The sequence below is a fragment of the Marmota flaviventris genome, chromosome 1 (genome assembly GCF_047511675.1).
Source record: "Marmota flaviventris isolate mMarFla1 chromosome 1, mMarFla1.hap1, whole genome shotgun sequence".
Lineage (NCBI taxonomy): Eukaryota > Metazoa > Chordata > Mammalia > Rodentia > Sciuridae > Marmota > Marmota flaviventris.
Genome location: NC_092498.1, coordinates 207,819,726 through 207,844,664, shown reverse-complemented (window position 1 = coordinate 207,844,664; position 24,939 = coordinate 207,819,726). Strand labels below are relative to the sequence as shown.

The 24,939-nt window shown below is 47.1% G+C and overlaps 1 protein-coding gene across 5 annotated transcripts in view; it reads right to left on the bottom strand.

The window, feature by feature from the left end:
• Brd4 (bromodomain containing 4) overlaps positions 1 to 24,939 on the bottom strand; it is an 83,017-nt gene that overhangs the window by 12,245 nt on the left and 45,833 nt on the right. For 4 of the 5 annotated variants that reach the window (XM_027932138.2, XM_034635300.2, XM_027932137.2 and 1 more), the window contains exons 2-11: positions 22,416 to 22,734; positions 18,612 to 18,749; positions 17,176 to 17,311; positions 15,050 to 15,339; positions 14,166 to 14,528; positions 13,289 to 13,417; positions 7,274 to 7,483; positions 6,473 to 6,672; positions 5,778 to 6,073; positions 4,659 to 4,769 (exon numbers count right to left, since the gene is read on the bottom strand). In XM_027932138.2, coding sequence (XP_027787939.2) covers positions 4,659 to 4,769; positions 5,778 to 6,073; positions 6,473 to 6,672; positions 7,274 to 7,483; positions 13,289 to 13,417; positions 14,166 to 14,528; positions 15,050 to 15,339; positions 17,176 to 17,311; positions 18,612 to 18,749; positions 22,416 to 22,700 — 2,158 coding nt within the window. In that variant the 5' untranslated portion in view covers positions 22,701 to 22,734. Of the gene's footprint in view, positions 1 to 4,658; positions 4,770 to 5,777; positions 6,074 to 6,472; positions 6,673 to 7,273; positions 7,484 to 13,288; positions 13,418 to 14,165; positions 14,529 to 15,049; positions 15,340 to 17,175; positions 17,312 to 17,902; positions 18,029 to 18,611; positions 18,750 to 22,415; positions 22,735 to 24,939 lie in introns of those variants that run through there. The other variant, XM_027932140.2, reaches the window with a different exon arrangement.

Sequence of the window (24,939 nt, the reverse complement as noted above, 5' to 3'; positions counted from 1 at the left end):
TTCAATGTCAGACACCTCTCCCTGTCCCACTAGCCAGTATGTTAAGCCCATCAGTCATCTGCTAACTCGAGTCTTTTTCTTTGGTGTGGCTAGAGAACCACCACCCCTGACAGGGGTGTGGAGTGCAGGACCTCCAGATGAGGGAGGCAAAGAGCAGAGCCTCATCTTTGCATTCCTCTAGATCCCCAAAGCAAAAACAAACAAACATAAATAAACCCCATGAATTATAAAGAAGACTCCATGACACTACTGAGGAAGCGGGTGGGGATGGAGAAGGACCAAGGAGGAAAGTCTTGTCCTTCCCTTCCTTTTCCAGGGCATCAAACATGGTTTCTGGATTAGGGAGGGGCACCAAGCAAGTCCACCCTTGTAGCAACAGCAGAACCACACCTCTGCTGGAGTCCTGGATGCAATAACACACTGCTCCCTGGTCCTCAACACATGCCTGGGAAAACCCCACCCACCATGGCCTTTCACTGTAAGCCACATTCCATAAGGATGGCCCTCAACCCAGTGAAGCCCCAAACTCCTCCAGCTGTAACTCGTGTGTGTGTGTGTGTGTGTGTGTGTTTGTATACGGTTGTCACATGGCTGTGCAGACCCCCAACCCCTACATGGACTTCACTCCTTTCCAAGGGCAAATGTCATACCCTGGGAGCAGGCAAGCCACGGCCTAGAGATATGACTGGAATGAGTCCCTCAAAGACTCTGGGGGCCAAGAAGCCCAGACTGGTTGTGTGGTTAAGAGTGTCCCATGGCCTCTCTCTGCACTTCCCAGCTCAAATCCTTCCAAAACATCCAACATTCCTTTTTACCCTGGAGCTAGTAAGAAACGCCCACATGCTCTCCAATCCTGGGAAAAGGAAATCAGGAGACTAAAATAGCTGCACTGCGTTCTGCTGTAACCATAAGACCAGGACAAAATCAGAGAAAATCTCCACATATGTCCCGGAACCTCTGTCTTGGCACAGATAGGTGTGGGGGTGCTCCTGAAAGGGATGCAAACTGTGCGGCCACCACTGCCTACCAAGACCTGTGCACGGCATTTGAGAAGTGCCAGATGTCAGCAACATGATAAGTGAGATCTGGAGGAAAGTCCAGGATATCCCATGCCTCATGCCAGGGAGACTGGATCCCAGTGCTGGTGAAAGCAAAGGCTGTAGCCCACTGGGAATGGCAGTGAGAAGGGGAGAACCTACAATGCCTGCCTCCAGCCTGCCCAGGCCAGGTCTGCAGGTGCTCTAGAAGTGGGGGTAGGGGGACATCCAGGTACTAATCCTGCATAAGCCAACAATGAACATGTAGTTCTATGCTAGAGCTAGACTGAAGTTCACTGAAAACCATACAACGCAAGTAAAGCTCAGTTCAGAGGAAGTGGTGGGACAGCACTGCGTGCTGCTGGGCAGGGAACAAGAAAATACACAGTGGTTAGGACCCAGCTGGGAAAGCAGCCCCCACACTCTCATCTGGGCAGTATCTCTAAACTGCAACCTGGCCCCAGAGGTTCAGCATCCCAGCCCTGATCAGCCTGCAGCATTTTTGCATGGATGGCTGCCAGAAGAGGGCTCCATTTACCACCCTCTTCCAGAGTGATTTAGCACCACTCTTCAGTTTCTTTGGAGATTCATACCCTGGACCAAGTCAGAACTGATCCTTAATATAAGCAACAAAAATATGCCCTTTCAAGAATTTCAATTCTAATCCACATGGAAACATAAGAACAAGAAGGGCAAAACAAGTTCCAAAAGACCAAGGAGAACTATCTATCTTCAGCACCCCACTACCCTTTCCACTTCCCCCAAGGCAGAGCTGCCTGTATCCACCATAGAAAATGGGACTTCTCTGCTTCTTTGGGACCTAGGAAAGCAGATATTGGAGGAGCTGCCTACTGGCACCCCTATCCCACCACCAGGAATAGTACAGTACAATATTCTCTGTGGCATGGGGTGGCAGAAAGATGCTTTCATCATTCACCATTGCCACGTGTGCTCCCACTTTGGGAATCTGCTATACAAACCACTCATAGTAGGTCCCTCCTGAGCAGAAGTGCCCAGTCAGCTCATGACAGAGCTTGCCAGTGCATATAGAAGGCAAAGGAAAAGCTACTGTTCCATCACCAGCCCTGCTTGCCAGCACTTAGAAGATAAAATGGAGCCAGGCAACACCCACGGTGGGGAGGACATTTGGGAAGAGGGGACAGCCCCCTTGAGGCAGCTAAGGGAGTGGTTTGAGCTGGATGAAGGGAGCCCGAGAGCATGCAAGCCAGCAGTTCTACCACCGTAAATCTCACCCTCTATCCCGCCAGGACGGCCGTTCCCAGGACTCTCAAATTACTTGTTGCACAATCTTTCCACTTTCTTTAAAGGGGGAAGTTAAAAAAAAAAAAAAAAAAAAGGCAGCAATGGAGAGCTGCTGAAAATTGAGTTGTGGGATGGCCAGTGGCAGGAGTGGGGACAGGGCACCTGTGGGAGCCCAGGAGGGTTTCTGCCTAAAGCAAACATGGAGAAGAGGACTGGAGGGGACCAGAAACAAATTCCACAGTCAGAGACTTGCAATTAAGACATGATGATCATAAACCCCCTAAAATACAGCATCAGGCCAAAGCAGTCCCCCTGCACAATCCAGCCAAGTTGTTTTAGTGATTAGGTCCCCTGCCAGTTCAGCCTTTGGAGGTTTTCTTTTGGCTAGTGGGATCTTTAGAAGAAAAACCTAAAAAACCCCTGGAAGGAGCAGCGTGATAGAAAACGTAAAATGTGCAAAAACCCAGAGGAAAGAAAAACTGGAGGCTTGGCTGGCACTGAAAGTGAAAAAGTCAGTGTCTACTGGGAATGCTAATTGGGATTAAGAATACAGCTATTCACCCTGTCAAGGGCAGGACCCCCCCTGACATTCTCCCACCCCCAGCCCAGGGCCAGACCTTTTTGGCAGATCAGGTGTACAGCACCCCCTGCTGGCTGATGGAATAAAAAAGTAAGGAGGAGGAGAAATAATACAAGTAATAAAAAAAGTTAGGTTGGTGTGTTAGGAAAAAACAGAAGGTGAAGAATGGCAACAAAGGAGGCCAACAACATGCCCCAGGCAGTATCTCCAGCCAGTGCTGAAGAAATGTAGAATAAATGTGCCTTAGCAGATTGTATCTCATTTAGGCTGATCAAAAAAGAGGTAGTCTAGACTACAGGAGTCCTGGAGAAGCCCCAGCCCACCCCAAGGTCCGGAAGTGCCTTTTTCCCCCAACCCCAGAACCCTTAAGCAGAGGTGGGCTCAGTCCATTTGACCCCATGTACATACACCTTGGAGCAACACGAATCCTCCCAACTGCTGCACAGAAGCCTTCACCTTCTTTGGAAATATTAGGCCATTATTTCTATGCATTCAATTTGTGGGGGTTAGCATTTATTTCAAATTAGATTAAAATTCTAACTGTGATAGGACTGTGGAAGAAAATGCCAGGAACCTCTTGACTCAAATACATGTTTCCAGACGGATCTGTATACCCCAATCCACCTGGCAAAGCACACCTGGGACCCCACAGTTGGGTCCCAGGTGTTCGGCTGCTGATCTACTCAGCTGATAGGACTTGACCTTTCCAGGGGCAAGCTCATTTATATGATATATGCACCAGGCCTCCCAGCTTCCACGGCTCCTTCTCTACCCCTCCCTGAGGCCAGCCTGAGAACTTGCCCCCTGAGAATAATGAGAAAAATACACACCTAGTGAAAGCAGTCTCCTTCCTACCTAAACTAGCTCCCAGCATTGCCACTTGCCTGCCCCTGCCCTCCAGCTCTAAAGCTGCTACACAGAAGGTGGACTCTGATGGGACACCAGTGCAGATCCATAGAACACAAGGAACTGTTAGAAGAGCAGGACATAGGTGTCCAGGTACATGCAGAGTGAGAGCAGAACAAGGAGCATTCTTCACAGTAGTAAGCACACTCTGGAGAGGATTAAGTGCCCAGAGCCCAGACGACAATGGGATCAAAAGCAAACTGGCAATGCAGTCTGCCAGCTGCAGGTGGCTCAGTTCTCACCAGTCTGGCCAAGCACATTCTCTGCAATATAGCACTGTATGCAACAGTGATGTGGGCAACATGTAGGGATGCAGTCTTCCCTGGGGCAAAAGGCTAGGCAGGGCCACACCAAGGTGATGGCATCACCTGGGCGCCAATACCCACAGTTCTGAAGACCTAGTCCCCTGCTTGTTACCCACCTGAGTTCTGCAGTGTCGATGTTTTTTTTTTTTAGTATTTATTTTCTAGTTGTAGGAGGACACAAAGGTATTGTGTACACACACACACACACATATATGTTATATATATGTTGTAGATGGACACAATATCTTTATTTGTTTATTTTTATGTGGTGCTGAGGACCGAACCCAGGGCCTCACACATGCTAGGCTAGTGCTCTACCGCTGAGCCACCACCCCAGCGTTAATGGTTTTGACTACTAGTCCTTCCTAGCTTAGGCCTCAGGAGTGGGGGTGTGAGGGACACATAAAGAGAATGACCACTGCAGCACAGGGTTACTCACCTCCCCTCAGGGAAAAAGTTAACAAGGGAGATGGACAGACAGAAGAGCCCATCAAGTTCGCCAGACTGTTGCCTTTGGGCACTGGTGGGAGGAGTCTAACAAAATGCTTTACAAAGGAGTCACCTAACCTGTTTCGGAGTCTTCGCTGTCAGAGGAGCTGGACTCGCTGGTGCTCTCTGACTCTGAGGAGGAGAAGCCCTTCATCTTGGAGGAGCCAGCAATCACATCAACTTTCTCAGCTGCAATTCAAGCAACAGACACTGTGTCAGGTAAGACCCCTACCCAGGAGGCTGCTGTTAGCTATGGCATATCCAAAATGCCAGAGGAAGGACAAGTGGGAAGCCTGTGCCTCATGGGTCTGAGCGCTGTTCCTACCAGCTGCCACTGTCACAGGACCTGAGTGGTCCCACATTTCCTGCTAGTAACCACTACATACTGGCTTGTGCTGGAATTTCAAGGCCCTATCAATTTCTTAGAAAATCCTTTGGAGAGTTTCTCAGGGATTTGGGAACAAGTCAGAGAGCAATTGTGAAGTACTGCTGGCCTTGGGGCTTCCCTAAGTTACCCTTCTGGCAGAGGGTGAAAAGGACCTATAAGAGACATGATGCCAGAGACAAAGCAAGACAGAGAAGAACCCCAGTGGTCTCCTAGAGCTCTCATCTAGTACACGGATGGAGGCCCAGTGGATATTATAATACAGTGCACTTGAAGAGGAGCCAGCCTGGGCTGGGAATATAAAGAGTGTAAGCAAAAATGCTCCAACACAGATCCCAAGTACTGTGGTCCCAAGGGAAAACTTATGCGCCAAGGTGAGGTATACACAACTTGAAAAACATGCCTGGAGAGAGGCTCATATCTCTACTAGAGAAGGACAGAGCTTGGCTCAGTTCTGACATAATGTCAGTACACAGATCCCTGGGACACGGCAGGCCTGTCTTTCCTCCTGGCCTTGCTCTACCCTGGCTCCAGAGGTAGGAGGTAACTTTTGGGGGACTGAATGATAGGTAGCTGAGGATGGAAACAGCTTCAGCTAAGAGTAAGGCTCAAAAGAGAGGTGCAGGTGGGCTGCAGACAGCCACGAGCCAGAGGATCTAGAAGGCTCTGATAGGTGAAGCATAAATGCCATAACCTTTCATAGGTTTTTGTGTTGAGCACATTGACTTTACAATAGGAAAAGAAGGATACAGAGGGAGAAAGGAGAGGGTGTCCATGAGAAGGACCCCCATATCCAGAGGGCCCAAGTGCACCTTGAGGTTTCCTTTTCTTCCGCAAACAGGAGGTGACGTAGCGCTCCAATTCGCGCAGTGTGGACGGCTTCAGAGTTTCAAAGTCAATCTCAATCTCATCGGGATTGGAGTTCTTCAGTGAAGGCTCCCGTGACTGAATGATGTGCACCACGCGGCCCAGCTTCTCACCGGGGAGTTTGTTGATATCCAGGCTGAGCTGTCGCTTCTCCTCATATGACATGGGTTTGCATTTGTCCTCTTCCTCTGACTCATATGTGGGAGGGGGCTTGCTCTTCATGGGTGCTGGCTCCTTCTTGCTATGAAGGGACGATGCAGACACCGTCAAGAACAGGTCTCCTGAGGAAGCCAGGCACTCATTCCTCCATGTATATGGGGGCAGGGGGCTTCCCACACCCCACCCAGCTGGTCTTCACAAGAAATAGGCTTGAGAAATTAATTCCCTGGGAATACCTAGTAAAAACTGACAACAAACTGACCAAGGGATGCACAAGCTGGGATGTGGCTGCATCCTTGGTGTCTACACCATACTATCCTCTCTTGCAAAACACAGGGAGCTCCAAAGACTCATCCCAGAGAAAAGGGAACAGAGAACAACTAAATGTTGCTGCAAGTGAGTGTCTGCCGGCCTGGCCCACCTCACCATGGGTGTGTTGGACAGAGGGTCCCCACCCAGAGTAGACTTGGGAAGCACAGACCTTGCACTGCTGTTGCTGCTGTTGTTTTTCTTCGTCTTTTTGGGAGGAAGTTCCTTGGCTTTGCTTTTCTTATTCTCCTCCACTTCCTCTTTCTTTTTGTGCTTTTCCTTTTTCTTTTCCTTCTTGTCTTTCTCCTTTTTCTTTGGTTTGTTCTGCTGGGGCTGCGAGAGGGCTGCAAGTTGTTCGTGCACGGCTTTGAGCTGTAGAGCAGACAGGCAAGATTTATACCCAGGGCTGAGATCTCCTTTTTATAACCCACACCCCGGGCATCAAACTATATAGTACAAGGACGCCATGGGGCCCCAAGAATCAGGGTATGGCAGAGCAGGAAGCAGAGGTAGGGCTGGCCCTCAGTCAAGTGACGTGCCTCAATAATCAGATTCCAAAGTTCCCATGCTCACCCATTCCCCAAATTCCAAAGTATGCCAGGGTCCTCCTCAGGGGAGGAGTTGTCCAAGCCGGCCCTTGGCTATCCTGGTCCCGAGATGCTAACAAGGAGGGTTCCTCAGAGGTTGGGCAAGAGTGTACAGATACATCAAGCACTAAGGACCCAATGACTAGCTTGGAGGGAGGGGGCAAGCCGACAGCCAGCCCCAGGAGAGATGGATATCCTGGCATGGCCTCCTCCTTCCAGACATGGAAAGGACACAGAAGCCTCATCTTTACTCAGAAAAATGAGCCCCCCTCCCCCAATACTACGTGTATGATCAACACGTACTTGATCTAGCAGATGGGAAAGGCCATAAGGGACATCACTCAGAAACCTCTAGGTCCATGGACTCTGAAGGCTGGTATCCTCACCTGCTCCTGGAGCTCAGCCAGCCGCTGGGCTCGCTCTTCCTCAGAGTCGTCAGTGGAACTGTCACTGTCCGAGGAGCTATCACTGCTGCTGTCACTGGATGAGGGTGGGGCCACCACCTTGGTGGGGGGTGGCACTGCTGGGGAGGACACAGCCACCACTGGCTCCTCAGGCTCATCTGGCATCTTGGCAAAGCGCATTTCAAATACATCCTGGGGAGGGAAGCCATGCCCGCAAGGGTCACCTTGATCTTACTGGCTACTGGGGTCAACTCAACGGGGAAGTAAGCAAGAGGGTAAAAGAAGGATGCAAGGATGAGGACCCCTCTCTGCCACTAACATGGGTGGTGAGGAGCTGGCTCATGCCCTCTGGCTCAGGTCATTCAACACTCCTTTCTCAAATCTCACTAACTCATTAGTAGGACCAAGTCCTAACATGGCTGGTACTCACTGAACAGGGTACACAATGACTCAGGTCCAGCTCACTGAGAACATTAGTTTGAGGGTGCTTGAAAAATGCTGGGCTCAAGGCAAAACCCTAAGAAATAGTGCCCTGAGGCTGCTGCCCGCCATCAGATCTATGATTCCCAGAACAGGAGGCTCTGCCAGCCTTTGATTCCACAGGACGCAATAAGAATTGCCATTACAGAGAACCTTGCAGGCAGAGGGAAGAGTATATGCAAAGGCCACAAGATGGGAGTGTGCCTGGCAGAGTGCAAGGCCATATGCTTGAGTTTATATCCCCATTCTTCACATTAGTAGGGCCAAGTTCCTGGCTGAGACAGCTTCAGTGTACATAAGGCAGAGGTATGGGTGTACTGAAGAAAGGCTCAGTCACCTTGTGAAGTGCAAGTGACCTGAGCAGAGGCCATGGAGATGACTAGGCATAGGATTTCATTCCAAGAGACCCTAAGATCTCCTGACTCCAAGATTCAAAAGTCATATAGAACTATGCGAGGTTTTAGAGCTCAAAGAACAGGAGCCTCATCTGGGGTTCCAAGGGTAAGGACATGCAAACCAGCTGGCAGGTTCCCCCCTGTATTCTGATGACTCCACCATCAATCCAGTGATTGCTCTAGACAAAAGTCAAAGGAACAGATTTCCTGGTAGGATTTTTTGTTGTTTATGGTGCTGGGAATAGAATCCAGGCTTCACACATGCTAGGCAAGTTTTCTACCAGACAGCCACTCCCAGACCTCCTAGCAGGACTCTGAGACATGCTTTAATCACAGAACAAAGTAATCAACGCAGCAATACATACAACAAAAGGTACCTTCCCTAAGTGGGTGTTCATGCTTCAGAGAGCAGTGCGTGGGGCCAAGCACTGAGGCTGCTGTTCCAACTCAGTGCACACTTGCTGAAGCCTGCCCTAGGACTCCCTCTTGAAGGATCAAGAAACACACTTTCCTCTTCCAGGCAGCTGGGTGTCTTCTATAACAAAACATGTCACTTCCCTCCCCTTCAGGCCACCCAGTGCACAGCTTCTTCCAGTAGGGCCCTACCTGGGATTCTGTGGTGTGTTCAGTGGTTTGGCTGATGAAGTACTAGAAGAGCAATAACTTTCTAATCTATTCAGAAATAAATTCTTGAGCAGGCCTAAGGACAAGGACAAGGACAAAGATACACAAGAGATGACTACAGCCTGTTGAGAAGAAACCAGGCAGGAAGAAGGAGTTTCATAACAGAGAAGGCCCCTAATGGGGCAGCATGCAAAATCCTTAAGCCCCACAGCACCTGGTCACATGCCAGGAGAGCTGCTACCCCAACTCCAACCCACCAGAGCATCTTAGATATGGATAGGCTCAGGTCCCATAAAGGGCAGCTAGGGCCACAAGATCCTAGAAGAGTCAGGCCTTCAGGAAAGAAGCAGAGGGAAGGATAGTGTTTCTGAGACATGTCAGGATATCAGGACATCACAAAATGAGGTAACCAACTCTCCTCAGGTCAGAAGGCCTAGAGTGAAAGTTGCTTCAGGTCACTTGTCTGTATATGCAGTCTCTCTGGGCTGGCTTTGAGATAACATTACCCTTGCCACAAGGACATCTCTGTTCCTCCGCCCTAGACTGTGGTTATTTTGGACAATGGGGATGAAGGTGGGAGGCACTCACTTTGAGGCTTCCTCATACTCCTTGAGTATGTCTTACCCAAAGCCAAGATCAAACAATAAGGAGTACAAGACAGGAAGCAAGCTGGGATAAGAAACTAACATCAGGCAGGGCTGGAACTGTCCTGGTTGGGTCCAGCTGTCAAGGTGGGCCCAGATCTCCATCTGGCGTCCAATATCTCCCAACTCCTTCCTCTATGGGTATGGGTCATATGTGTCATATGTGTTTCTCAGCCTTAGCATGCCCCGCTAATTTCAAAGCCAAATATCTCTTCTTGCTAGAAATCCTGACCCAGGATCACATACCACAGGCTGCAACTGATCCACAGGGGAAGCACACTCCTCCCTTTAATGAAACAGACATGCTCAGGTGCTAGAAGACCATAGTGCCTCAAGACTCCCAGATGAACCAGATCTGGAGCCAAGAGTTGGAGTTACAGGACACAGGAAGTGGGAGGCTCACTAGGTGCCAGGTGCTAGGGATGCAGCTGTGTGTGTAAGATATAAAGACACCGGGCTGAGGTTGTAGCTCTGAGGTAGAGTGCTCATCTAGCCTGCATGAGGCACTTGGTTCGATTCTCAGCACCACATTAAAAAAAAAATAAAATAAAAGTATTGTCCACCAACAACTAAAAAATAAATATTAAAATAAAGATATAAAGACACATGTACACCTATCTCAAAACCATTTCCTGCCTCTGGGATACACTTCAGGCAGCACAATGTACTTTTCATTTACTTTTTCTCACTGCGATAAAACACCTGTGTATCACCTAGAATTTGTGATTTTTTTTCTTCTGCAAATAAATCTCTGGTGATAGCCACATGGACTGCAATCACTACCAAACTTTCTAAATTACTCTTATATAACAGAACAGAGAGCAGAAGGCAGGGCCAGCAGCAGCTCTGGATATACGGATGGCCTTCAGCCCATGCCTCCTTTAGGCTCCAGAGGAAATTCTTAAGTCTAGAAGTCAACTGGCCATCTTTGTGACTGTGGCTGCCAGACTGGTAGATACAAATTTTCTTAAGTGGCTGAAGGAGGAAAATGAAATAGATTCTTTTCTATTTAACTTTTTAGATAAATCCCACTCCATTGGCATAACCCAATTAAGAAACTTAACTAAGCAGGTCCCAATACCTCTTAAACAGTAAGCAAGGGCAAGGGTTTTGTCTATGTCTGTCATACTCTCTCTCCCCCACCCCAATGAAAACTCTAGTCATCAAAAACCATGCCGCTGGGCGCAATGGTGCACAACTGTGATCCCAGTGGCTCAGGACACTGAGACAGAGGATCACAAGTTCAAAGCCAGCCTCAGCAAAAGTGAGGTGCTAAGCAACTCAATGAGACCCTGTTTCTAAATAAAATATAAAGTAGGGCTGGGGATGTGGCTCAGTGGTCTAGTACTCCTGAATACAATCCCTGGTACACCACTCCCAACACAAAAACCCCCAAACCCAAGCTGATATCGAAGAACTTAAGGCTACCTGTCTCCTGGCAGGGAGAGATGGCAATATTTTCAGAGGCAAGCATCTCAATGGCAGTACTACAGGTTAAAAAACTGCATGTCTAAACAGGTTCAACCCTTCCCAAAAGGATAGATACTGGGGACTGAATACAGGGGCATTTAACCACTGAGCCACATGCCCAGGCCTTTTTTGTATTTTATTTAGAGACAGTGCCTCAGTGAGTTGCTGAGGCTGGTTTTGAACTCGCAATTCTGCTTTAGCTCCCCTGAGCCGCTGTATTACAGAAGTGCATCACCATGCCTTAAAACCCCTAAAACTTTTTTTTTTTGGAAAAGCAGAAATTGTGAAGAGAAAGCAGCTCTACGGTTTGAGCTGAGGATAGGGAAAAAGATACACAAATTAGGAAAAGAGAGCTAGAACATATTAGAGGATGCTTTCTTTTTCTTCCCTTTCCCTAACAAAGTGGCTCAAAACAGCACTCTCCAGGGCTGGCAGAGAACTTGTTTGGGTTCTGCTGTATTCATAAGGATAAAGAAAGGGCACAACTATCTAACATGGGTAAAAGCTAACAGTCTTAAGAGAATAGGGAGTGAAGGAGGGAAGCATTTAACACAAATCTGTAGCCATCACTGCCACCAGGTGGTCCTGTATAAGAACTGCAGTAAAATTAGAAAGCCTGAACTCTTTCAAGAATGGGACATGTGGGGCTGGGGATGTGGCTCAAGCGGTAGCGTGCTCGCCTGGCATGCGTGTGGCCGGGGTTCGATCCTCAGCACCACATACAAACAAACATGTTGTGTCCGCCGAAAACTGAAAAATAAACATTGAAATTAAAAAAAAAAAAAAAAGAATGGGACATGTGAGTTGGGTTGTGGCTCAGTGGTACAGCGCTCGCTCGCCTTACATGTGTGAAGCCCTGGGTTCGAGCCTCAGCACCACGTAAAAATAAATTGACTTATTTAATCATGTCCATCCATCTACAACGAAAAAATGTTCCAAGAATGGGACATGTAAACACTAAGGGGCAAAGGGGCAGTCGTCTTTATGAAGATGGGTAGCACTACATGAAAAGGGAGCACAACACTCCACTCCCTGCCAAATTCAGGAAAAATAAAACAAAGAAACAAGTCCTAAATATAAAAATCTTTAAATCTGAGCATGCATTTGAGTAATAAGGCCAGGTCCACGTTAGCAAGAGCAAGCTCACCTGGCCCTACAAGGAAATGTTTTATTTCTTATGCCAGAATTTGAGAACATATCCTCTAAACTAAACACAGCCCCTGACCAGATACAGGCTGAATGACAGAACCATGATGGGGCTACATAACAATGGAGAAGAAGGAAGACACTATGGTATGAGTCTGGGACAGTGTACGGAACTGGTAGAACTGAAAGGTGGGCAAGTGGGACTCAGGTAACCTCTGTGTAGCACAAACTCACAAGTCACCAAAAGCTTACCAAGTCCTCAATTTCAGAAGAACTCTGCAGATGGCTGTATAAACCAGGCAGAAGAAAGCTTTGAGACCCACAACCAGTAAACCTGTATCTTGTGATAACAGGTGGCTTAGCCCTAAGCCTGCTAGGAAATCTGAAAGCAGAAACAACCTACGGCCCTGGGAAGATAGGGAATTTATATGATCATATATGCTTACTTTCTAAGAATTTCAAAAAGCAGGTTATAAATAAGCATTAAATAATGATTTTATTCTTTAAAAAGTTTTTTTTTTTTGTGTGTGTGTGTGTGTGTGTGTGTGTGCGTGCGTGCATGAGCGGGCCCAGGGCCCTGTACATGTTAGGACAGCACCCTATCACTGAACCACATCCCCAGCCCTGTATCTCCAAAATTCTTATTACCCAAAGATAATCAGGTATCTACTTCCTAGTACTTAATTTTTCTTTCTTTAAAAGCAGAATCAGTTTATACATTTATGCTAAAATCTCCCCCATGTGTGATTTTTACTACCCAGGACTTAACCCGAAGGACAGGGTCCTCAAACTCCTCCCTTTAGAGAACTGTGGTCATGTGGAACCATCAAGAAAGAGGCACTCTGCAGTCAAAAGGCAAACAAAGCCTTTCAAGGCTTTGGTGAAGAAACCCAGGTGAGCAGTTAATTTGGCTCACAAGTGCAATGAACTGTTTACCTGGCAAGAGTGTCTCCTGTTGACTTCAGACAAGTCTATTTTAAAGAGGAGTCTGGGCCATGCACAGCACATATGCTTTTATGGCCAAGGGCATCAGAATGTAGGTGGAGGGTAAGGAGGGGGCTTTCAATGGAGCACCCCCCCAAAACCAGCCATCCTGCTTCAATAACCCCAACTTTAATGCATGCATTAGTTTGAGTTGAATCAACACTTCCAAAACTATGTGGCATTATCACAAAGTAATTGAAATTAAATCTGCTCATATTCCTAAGAGATTTGACCCCTTCTCCCCAAAGCCTCACCTGGAGCTTTCGGGCCATGGCTACCACCTCATGGTCAGGAGGGTTGTACTTGTAGCAGTTGGAAAACATCAATCGGACATCGGCCCCAAATTCCTGAGCATCACGGTACTCACGGGACTCTAATTTAGACTAGAAAAACAAGACAGGTTCCATTTAGCCTTGTCTGCCTGTGTTTTAGTGGGAAGGTAGCCACGGAATGTGGTAGCAGCAAAAGGTGCTTAAGGAGCAGGTTGGCTTCTTAGTGGCTCTTGGTTTAAATCAGGCCCAGGTGGTGGTGGTGATGGAAGGGAGAAGCTATTGCCCCAGTTCTCAGAATCAGATGCCCAAGGAGACACTCAAAAGCAAGTCTCTGGGCAGAGAATTTCCCAGCTTAACAAATCAAGTTCACCTGGGTTGTCACTGTGACTGGCTAAAGGGCAAGAGACAGAATCCCAGGAGGCAAAAGTTAGGCCAGAATTGAAGAAGAGAAGATGAAAGGAGGGCTGCACCCAGTTCAGATTTTTGCATATACTTTTTCTCCCACAGAGGAGACAGCAAGGTCCTCTCTATCACAGAGAGCCTGGCAAAATCACCAATCCCCAAGCTCTTCTGGAACATCTACCAAGGCAATGGAGGACACATCTCAGTTCTCCTGATAAGGAGAATGGGGCAGCACCACTGCTTGCAACCAAAATAGCCAAGCACATTGTCTCAATGCACATCCCCCAACTCCCAGCAGGTGGCACCAGGTTTCTTTGGGCAGCTGGGAAAGTACATAGCTACACAGTTTGTGGAAGCTGAAGGCCAGGGTCTGGTCTAGGAGGAAAGCTGGGGAGGGAGGCCTCTGCCCCATCTTGTTCCCAGCTTAACCCTCCAACCCAGGGGAGTGAGGGTTCACCTTGATTGTGCTCATGTCCATAGGGTGTTTGATGATGTCACAGTAGTCGTGCAGGCCCAGAGCCTCCACATCCACAGGCTTATAGAAAGGCCAGGCGTAGGCAGCATGCTTCTTGGCGAACATCTCCTTGAGGATGCCACTGCAGCACTTGAGCTGCTCCGATACCTTGCTGCTCTTTTCTGGCACTGGGTGCTGCTGCGAGTCTGGCACATCCTTCTTTGGGGGCTTCACAGGCCGGCTGCTCTCCCGCCGGGGGCCCAGCTTGGTGATCTTGGGTTCTGGGGCCAGTGAGGGTGGCTCATGAATGGGGTCAATGGTGGTGGGAGTGGTGGTATCCGCTTTCCTCTTCACCCCCTTCTTTGTCTGCCAGAAGTATAGGTGTAAAAGGCTCGGTCAAATATGGCAGCCAGTACAGCCGCTCCTCGGATCTCCCCTAAACCAGGCCCTGTACAGGGTCTCAACATTCTCAGTGATTGGGCTCAAAGGTAATTGGGCAGGCAAAAGATTGAGGACAGGGAGATCCTATCACTCTGCTTTGTAGCTAGGATGGGAAAAGACGGTGATAGGAGAAAGTACACAACTGAGTGCAGGATTCAGGTCAAAGAAGCCTAATAAAGCCCTTTCCTACAAAATGCTAGAGACCTTTCCCACAGTAGGCACAACTATTCAGATGACAACTGCAAACATGCAGTCTAAATTAGAGACAGAGGAAGGGGGAAGGTATCCACTGGGGAATGTAATATGATTATGAAATACATAGTGAGATGACCTGGTCAGTGCCTAGGACAGGTTCTGCACAAACCATTAGAAAGGACAGGACTACTTGTCTCCTATAAGACCCCATTCCTTGGTGGTAGCAACTGGCCAGAACTCTAGATGCTCACCTTCACAGGCTGTGGGGTGGCTGCGATGATGGGTGGATGGTTCTGCACAGGCTGTGGGGCTGGAGCAGCTGGGGGTGGTGGCTGAGGTGGCACTGGTGGGGGTGTCTGCAGTGGCTGGGGAGGCACCACCGTCATAACAGGGGTCTGAACGATGAGGTCTGGGGTGACAGCAGGGAAAGGGTGAGGTGTGGCCTGCACAGGTGGAGGGTTCTGCTGAGGGGTCTGGGTCTGCGGAGGAGTTGATGCTTGAGTTGTGTTTGGTACCGTGGAGACGCCAGGTTTTGCTGTCCCTACCAATAATAAAAAGGACAGGAAGTTAGAAGTTGTACTAAACACACTGGCTGACTTTGCCAGGGTACTAGCACACAAATACATGGTGCATTTGTCCCAGAGACAATGTCACCCATACCCCAGATGCCACTGTACCAACCCATTCATAAGCCCCAGGCCTGGAGAGCACCACAATTTCTGGGGCATCGTGACCATAACTTCCCATTTAGGCACAAATGTTACTTCAAAGATGGGATAAAGGAACAGAAAATTCATGCTGATTGTTAGCATAAGGATTATAAATGGACATCAGAGAAGTGCTCCTTAGAGCATTCAGCCAAAGCTGACCTCATTCCCTAAAGTACTGCCTTTAGGTGTTCCTGGCAGATGCCAGCAGTAACCACCTTCACCAAGGTTTCTGTAAACTGGCACAACCCCATTTCTTGGCATCACTGGGTTCAGTGGACAGCTGCTGGTTTTTTTTGTTTGTTTTTTTTGGACTACCTCAGGCTGCATCCCTTCATCTGTATGGATGGGTGAGAAAACAAACTAGTCACACAGCATACCCAACCAGCTCCAAAAACAAGGGGTTATGACCAGAGCTCTAACATGAGCAAGTGGACCATGAAATCTGAACCTGAGAGTATGATCTGGATTTCCACATCCTTTGCATGCACACTGGCTGCTATGCAAAGGAATACAAATGCCAAATGCTCTGTAAAAGCAGCCTTCATCTCTAGGCTGTCTAGGCTCCCTGTGAAGAGCAAGGAGGAGGTTCTGTGGTTCTGTGAGTTTCCCAATTCTCCTTCCCCAGACACTACATTTGGCCTTCTCCCCAAATTGGAACACAGAGAGCAAGGAATAGGCTCCTCATGTTAAGAAAAAGGAAGAGCCAAAAGATGTTCAGCAAGACTCGTTTTCCTTGGTTACTTCAGGTACTGCAGGGGACTCAGCTGACCACTGTGCCACTTCAGAAGAGGATGGGAGACCAGGCTAAAGATTCCTCCTTAAGAAAAGCACAAGAAGGATACCCAGGACTGCCTCAAAAACGTTGTTCTTCTGCAGCACAGAGCCACAAAGGACAAGATGAAGGAAGCAGTTAAGATATTTTCTTAGACAAAAACATTTCTTTTGAATGGGCAGCTAACCTCTGGAAACCTGTGTCAATTGGGGTGTGTATGGGGGAAGACACAACAGGACATGCAGAGATACACAAGAAGGGCAATAACTGACTTCAGATGACTAAGCATCAAAGACAGGCATGGCTGTGACACAAGTGCATTAGGGTAATTCAGATAACAAACCTCAAGTCTGTAGGACAGAGACACTGGCTAAAACTGCTTTTGGATGAATTAAATAAAAAATAAGGGGATGGGGATGTGGCTCAAGCAGTAGTGCGCTCGCCTAGCATGCATGCGGCCCGGGTTCGATCCTCAGCATCACATACAAACAAAGATGTTGTGTCCGCCGAAAACTAAAAAATAAATATTAAAAAAAAAATTCTCTCTCTCAATAAAATAAAACGGAAAGGTAAAAACCATCTATAGAACTATCAAGATGAGAGTTCAAACAATGTCTAAGTGGTTGAAAAAGCTGTGCTGTCTTTTTGATCTAAGTAAATCAACCATCTTCTACAAGGCAGGGCCCAACAATGGCTACTTGGGGGGAGGTCACAAGGTCATGGGATCCTGTGGAGGAGATCCAGTACTGAAATTAACCCCACAGAGTTCAAAATAGCATCACTTTGGTGTATGCTGTCACCATCTACTTCCTCACAACCCCAGTCCTCTATTAAACCTGGAAAAGGATCAAATACTAGATAGAAACAAAGCCAATTTGATTTTTCAGTACTTTACCTGCTTCTTTTCTCCCACGTCCTCTTCCTTTTGCCTGGACTATCATGATCTCAGTTTCTTCTGTGGGCAGTTCATTGATTTTTTGCAAGAAGAGCTTCTCCAGAGCTTCTGCCATTAAGACGATGTCATCTCCAGGCTGGATGAGGAGAGAGACAGGTAGTGCTGGAAGCCCTCCCCTCCCCACCTCTATGGATGGGCCACCCCTTACCCCAACGCATAAAGCATTATATTCAGGCTCCTTCTCTGATCTGGACCCCAAAGGGCCACAACAGTTATTATACTACCAGGTGTCCCTACAGGGGTGCTGAGCCTGCACTTGTTTACTGCAATTCCCTCTCTCATAGTTTAAATTCCGGCCTGAGAAACCATCCTAGTGCCTTAAGCATCTACCAAGTTCAGTCAATCCCTGACAGGGGCTCTCCTTGCTTTAGGGCCTCCTTGGACACAACTCATATTATTTCACTAGAAATACTTGAATTACACAGGATTTCTTGCCATGAATACTTTAGCAGGGCTCCAAGAGTGCTCCCCAATATACCCCCAAGGCAGCTTAGTGGGGTATAGACAAGGCCCATTTCACACTGTTTCATGGGTCCCCTCTATCATCTTGTCCAGACATGCTCTTCCCACTCAGCTCTAAACCATGGGCCTGGTTTGTACATGTCACTGCCACCTAAGTGAGGAGAGCTAAGACTTTACAAAACATGGTAAACTTCAAGAAACTCACCTACCCATCTCTTCTGGGCAATTTTACCCACTACACCAGCAGAGGTCAAAAGCTGAGTTCTGTATAGTGTCTCCCTCCAGAGTCGTTCTATGAAAGGGTTGGTTTTAATCACATCTGTGGTCTGAACTGTAAACAAATGATCTGGCTTCATGGCACAGCCGAGCCGAAAGGTTTGACTAGGGGGTTAGGAAGTGACCCTTGGGTCTACAAGTAAGATCAATCAGGGGGACACTCAATTCTATGGCCAAGATTTATCAATGGTCATGTCCACAGTTCCAGGAGACTGTGACCCACAGAACTAATAGGCTCTGTGGTCAGCCCCAATGTACCCTCTCACACATGGAGGTTTCTGTCTGCACACACCTCTGCATGACTACATTTGAATAGGCTTTCCCTGACAATTTATACCATCCCAGTGGACTGTCCTTCTCAAACCTCTCTACTAGACATGCAGAGGAACCAAAATCCCAAGGGTACCAGAAGCACATGCTTCAGGCTCACAAGGACAGCTTAAGTGGCCAGTACCCTCCTCCCCACAAATGAAACACACCCAGTCCCAGGCAAAACCACAGGTCTGTCGCCTCCACCTCCAACTGTCTCCTGCTGTCAAGACTCCAAGCCCAGCTCCCAGCATTCCTACCCTAAGGCTCCGGACAGGTCTCCCATCTCCTTCACCCAGAATAGCTGGGCACCCACCCCCACATCTCACCTTGTTGTAGATGTAACAATTTGTAAACATTGTGTTGAAGTCCTGGATACATTCCTGAGCATTCCAGTAATAGTTGTTTTCCAAGCGTTTCTTTATTGTTCCCATATCCATAGGTGTTTTAATGATCTTATAGTAATCCTGGGGAGTGGAAAGAGCAAAGGCCAGTGTCATCTCAGCAGCCATGCTCGGACAGCCAGATGGTCTGTGGGGCTCACTCAGGTTATTCCACAGGTAAAGCAAAGAGAGTCAGAGAACATACTTTCCATGGTATCAGTGAGTGACCTCCAGAGGAACCCAAAAAAGTGAATCAGGGAAGGATTCCTAAATGCTGGGTGGCAATTTGGAAGGAAAATATGCAAGCTGCAAACTGCCCTGTCCTGAAACACATTTTTTATCAAAATCCCCCCCTCTTTTCTTCTCAATGTTAAATATTCATTCAGTTTTAATAAATAATGGTGAAAGTACACACAGCCTTTAAAAAGCAGTTTTTACTAATAAAACAATCACAGCAGGGCCTCTTTTGTCCTCACCATTTGATATTTTAATCATCCAAAAAATTGCAAATCCCCCTGGCACCAGTGTTGGAGCCTCTCCCCTACAAATGCTCAGGAAGAACTATAAGGCACAAACCTCAACCTTCAGTCAAGTTCATGGGACTTCAACACTTCTTTCACTAGCATGTAGTATACCACTATGGTTTCATTAGTATCCAAATTTGGGTACAGAATGAACCACAATGAAGTACTTTTAAGGAAAGCATCCAAGAGACACAATCCTCAAACCTTTGGATCTTAAAGTACAAAAGAGAAGGGGCCCCAGAGAGCAGATATGTATGTTCTAAGGTCTTTGAAATCAAACTGTGTACTACTATCCTCACAGCTTTTCTCTATATCTAAACTATTCTAAATCCAAGAGCTTATTTTCAAAAACATACAAGGAAACTGAAGATAGATCAAATAGTGCTAGGTTTCCAAGAAGAAGAAACACAAAGGACCAGGCAGGAGGCTCAATAAGTGTTGGTCTAACTCTGACCTCTTGGCCACACCCATTGAGAACTACATTCTTTGAGGTCATCTCCCCAAGTCAGGATGAAGACTCCCAAAATTAAGCTACATTTTGGTAGAATATCAAGTATAGTGGGTCAGCTAGGGGTAGAAAAGCTGTTGCAGAAGAGAGAGCAAAACTACTATCAGTTGAGTACCAGATCCTGCTGATATTGATAGTGGGCAGAAGAGTTTTAAGTTGCTCTGAAATCACTTCAATGTAAGGGCTAGATACACCAGGCACCCTAGGGAGAAGACCTAGTTCAAGAAAGGAACTCAAGGCTAAACTTACTACACTAGATATACTATGCTCTAGTTGCCTTTCCCAAGAGAACCACACTCAAATACCCCAGACCCAAAGGATATCTAGATTTTATTCTTGATCAAAGGTTTCTAAGATAGTATTCAGTGTTTTCACTGGCCACAGTAAATCAAGTGGCTTAGAGGCAAAGAGCATAATGGTAGAGGGTAGACTAGGAGGGAGCTGGGATGGAGGCAGAGGCAGTATGTTTAGGACATGACAAATAAATGGCCAAAATGCAGATGAAGATCAGGGAAAACAGAAAAAGGGAAGTGGTTCTATTAACAGCTCTTGCTTGAGTGGTTCTATTAACAGCTTTTCGGGCTGGGATTGTGGCTCGATGGTGGAGCGCTTGCCTAGCATGTGTGAGGTCCTGGGTTCAATCCTCAGCACCACATAAAAACAAATAAATAAAATAAAGATATTGTGTCCAACTTGAAAAAAAAAAAAAAAAAGCTTTCCATGTAAGACTGCGCAGGTGGCTAGACAGGTAGTCTACCAGGAGCAGTGAGATGATGGTCACCCTTGGGAGTCAGTCTCCATTTCACACAAATTGACCCCTTGGTCTCATCAACCATACTTCCCACCCAACTATTCCACTGGCCAGTGCTGTTCCCTCAACCTTACCTGAGACGCTGCCTTCTCAGAGATCTCAAGTTCCTTAAATTCCCCTTTCCTTGGTCTTTGCCCTCTCAACCCTCCAGGCCTTTGTTTCCCACTCATGCAGTCTTCCTATAACAAACTGATCCTTCCATTACTCTGGTTCTGACACATTTCCCTTCAAAGCCAAGTTTCTTGAAATGGATGCTTTTATCCTCACCTTCTCAATCCCACCATAACAAATCTAGTTTCTATTTCTGTGTTGCATCTTCCTAAGGTCACCAATGCCTTCTAAAAGGCCAACAAGGCAGTCAGATTTGAATCCTCATCTCTGATGCAGAAATTTGGGGGAACTGTTGTCTGCTGGAGATTCTCTAACCTTTGTGTAGACCTCCTACTACCCACCCCTGTCCTCCTCTCCCCATGAAATCCTTAGAGGCCCTAGGTTGCCCTGGATTCCCTTCTGCAGCGGGTTCTTTGCATTTGCTTTAGAATGTCACCCTCAACTGTGGACCTTGCATAGCCCAGTCATACCCATGTAGCAAACAACCCCAGCCAGATGCCTCTGGTTCCTTGTCTTGATCAATGGTACACATCGTACCCCTTTCCTGAGCCAGTTCATTACCCAAATCTGCAGCGCCCCCTCTCCAGCCTCCTCTTTCCCGGGGTGTTTATGATACATATTTAGTGGACAGGTCACACTGGATAGTTGTCACAGACATAAGATTTCCAAGCCAGGAAGGTATCCCTCCTCCTACAGTCTAGATGCCTGGTGGAAGCTAAGTCTGCTCCTCCACATAAGCAGTTCCAGCACTCATAAACCCAACTTGGGTCAGTGGTTACTGCCACCTAATTCACTCACCAAGTTATATAAGACTTAGCATATAACAAAGGACAATTTAGAAATAAGTCCTTGATGGTTTTGAAGGTAAGAAAAAATTACAACATTTATTAACCTTAGGTTCCCTGAGGTTCGGTCACGAGACAAGTTATGATTACAGAGCAGCAGATGTGGACAAATTAAAGAAAACTCTCCAGTGGGGCTGGAGATATAGCTCAGTTGGTGGAGACACTGTAGCCACCAAAAGGGAGATGGGCAAAGTTGCTTTCCAAGGGACCTGGCCTATTTCTTCCCCCTAGGGTCACCTCCATGTACTTGCTCCCTGGGAAATTACCTGAAGCTTTTCTCCAGCCTTCATTAAGTGACAGTGACAATGATGCTAGCTTCTGCTGATGCATGAAACCAGTTCTACAGCAAAGTCTGACCTTGCCTACTTCTACTGAACAAGCAAACCATAGCTGAAAAGGGAAGGAGACAAGGACTACCATGTGCTCTGATTTCAGCTCACCATGAAACTGGACAGAAACTTGTAAGCAGTCTTTCCTGTTTGTTTCACCCATCTTTACTCAACTGCTCTCAACTCTCTCCAGGGTCCAGTAGCTAAGAAACCAGTTACTATAAGCCAGTTACTTTGTTCTTTCTCTTTTCCCTCATTTGTTTTCTTCTTCTTTTGTTATTGGGGACTGAATCCAGGAGCATTCTACTTCTGAACTACGTATTTGGTGGACAGAGCCTAGCCCTTTATATTTTAAGACAGGGCCTTGCTAAGTTGCCCATGTTCATTTTGAACTTGTGATCCTCCTGCCTCCACCTCTCAAGTAGCTGGGATTACAAGCATGTGCCACCACAAGCCTGGCTTCTCCTTCCCCCATTAAACCACACACTCAAAGGCCCCACAGGTGCTGGTATTCAGAGCTTTCACCATGGCTCCAAACCCATCTGTCCCTTCCCTTGGAATGTGTCTTCACCTGGAGACACACAAAAGAGGAACAACCTTGAACCCTGCCCAAATTACTCACAGGGAGGTTTAGCTTGACCGCATCCACAGGCTGTTGGAAAGGCCATGCAAACTGGTGTTTCCATAGTGTCTTGAGCACCACTCTGAGCAGATATTGCAGTTGGTTGGTCTGCCTCTTGGGCTTGTTGGGATTTGAGGTCTCCGGAGGTGGGGGATTGGTGCTGGCTGCGTTGGCTGGCTGGGGTTGGGCCTGGGCCTGCGTTGTAGACATTTGGGAGGTTTCTAGTCCATCCCCCATTACTGGCAGATTTCTCAATCTTGTCCCAGGGCCACTCTCCGCAGACATGCTAGTGATCCCATCACATTCTTCACCAGGCACTCTACAAGGGAAGAGAAAAGTCCCATCAGAGACAAGGCAGTAACATGTTCTCCTGTCTGGGGCCTCCAAGGACTGAGTTACTCTGACAGTGATTGGCCAGGTCATAACTCCATGCCCCAACTAAAAGGGCTATAATGCCTGTTCTCCAAGATTTGCCATACATCAGGGATGAAAGAGAGAGAACGAACAAACAGTGAGGGGCAGGGCACAGAGGTAAGAGCTAACCAGAAGCCAAGGGTGGTGGGGGGCAGCACTGGACACTACAGAGTTTACGGGGGAGGAGGTACAATAAAGCTGTTCCACAAATCTATATGTCCTTATTTCCATCTTCAGGAGTTCAGGAAATGCTGAAGGAAGATTTGCAAGGCCCCCAATTTGGCATTTACATTCAAATTCTTATTTGTATTAGATGCTTACAAAGCACTGAGTCAAAAGTCAGTAATTCCATTTGGTGAACCAAGGCCAGGCAGGGAAAAGCAGGCTGGATTGCCCACCCCGCCTTGGTTGGCCCACACAGGCCACTGTTGAATGCTCTGGGCATAGTCTCACACTTACATTTCTTGGTAACTTAAATTTTTATGTTTGCTCATGGGGGGAAAAAAAAAATCCCACAAAAAGTTACTGCTGATTAGAATTTAACATCTCCAGCAACTTGGGAGGTGGAAGTAAAGAGGTTCCAAGTTTGAGATAAGCTTCAAAAACTTATTAACAAATTAACAAGACCTTGTCGCAAATAAAAATGACTGGGAATACAGCTCAGCACAAAAGAGCCCCTGCATTCCATTCCCCAATGGGGTTGAGGGGATCCATATTCCACTTAGCACTTTATCAACCAGAAAGAAAGGGCACCTCTCATGACAAAACCTTGCTTGGCTGTCAGTGCTCACGAGTGCCACCCTGTTCCCTTCCCCGAACAACTCCTGCTGAAGGTCACACCAACTCTACAAACCACGCTGCAAGAATCCTTGCAAAGGTGACTTCATGCAACTGTCCATATATTCCAATGTCACAAACTCTAAGATGTACGTACAATGACCAGTTGGGAATATACGAATTTTTATTGCAAACTGCCCTTCAGAAACATAGCAATCCACCTTTTACTCACAGTGCCAGGAGTTCTCATGATGGCTATTAATGAGAAGAAACATTTGCTTAAATGTGCAGGCCATTTGCATTCTTTCTGTGTCTTGTATGACACTTTTCTACTGGCAAGAAAGAGGTATGACCAGCTTTAAACTCAGGCTCAGCAGTAAGAAAAATAATAAACTGGCGGCTGCCTGCATCTAATATGCATATCTAGGAATGAACCTGGCAGTTCAGCAGAGGTAAGAAAACCTTTCTGATTCAGGAATCAGTTGAGGCTTTCAGGAATACAGGTAGGCAGAGGGATAAGAAAAGGCAGGTAAAGCTAGCTGGCGGTCATGGCTTTCATTCTGGTACATTCTGGAATGAACTTTGTCAACAAGCAGTTTATGCCTAGGCCCTCTAGATGTTGATCAAATACTTTATAATTCAATTCAAGTGTAATTTAAACCAAGGCTCCCAGAACCCTTTTGTAAACAAAGTTCTGACAAATTAACATATTTTAAAACCACTAAAGGACAGCTTGCTACATAAAGCAACCCTGTAGTCTGTCGTTGGATGAGAAGAGGGGACCTCCTGGCTTGTGGAAGGCAGACTAGGAGCCATGCACATAGGTTCTGGCCACTGAGAACCCCCACCCTGACTCCACAGGTCCAAGGTCCTGGATGAAGAGTAGTTCTAAGAGTTCACAAAGAGTTGGGAAAATGGACACCTTCAGGAAGACAGCTTCTTCCTTTCATGGTACTCTGACTGCAAGTTCAGCTATCATCTGACTAAAGAATACATGGAGAAAGCACATTTCTGAGAGGCTGCACAGGGAAAGGATAGGACGGGAGCAGCCTAGGGCTATCTCTAGAAGACTCTGAAGGGGGCAGGATGCGAATGCAACTCACAAATTCACAAATGATTGGTAGTGATGAACACATTTGTACTACGGATTGTTCAGATTCATCTGAGCACTGAATTCATGTTTAAGAGGAAGGATGTTTTTCCCTCTCCTTTACACCTTGTAAAAGATTTTAAAATGCTGGTGCTAGGGTTGCAGCTCAGTGGTAGAGCACTTGTCTAGCAAGTATGAGGCCTTGGGCTTGATCCTCAATGATACCCCAATCCCAAAAAAGCC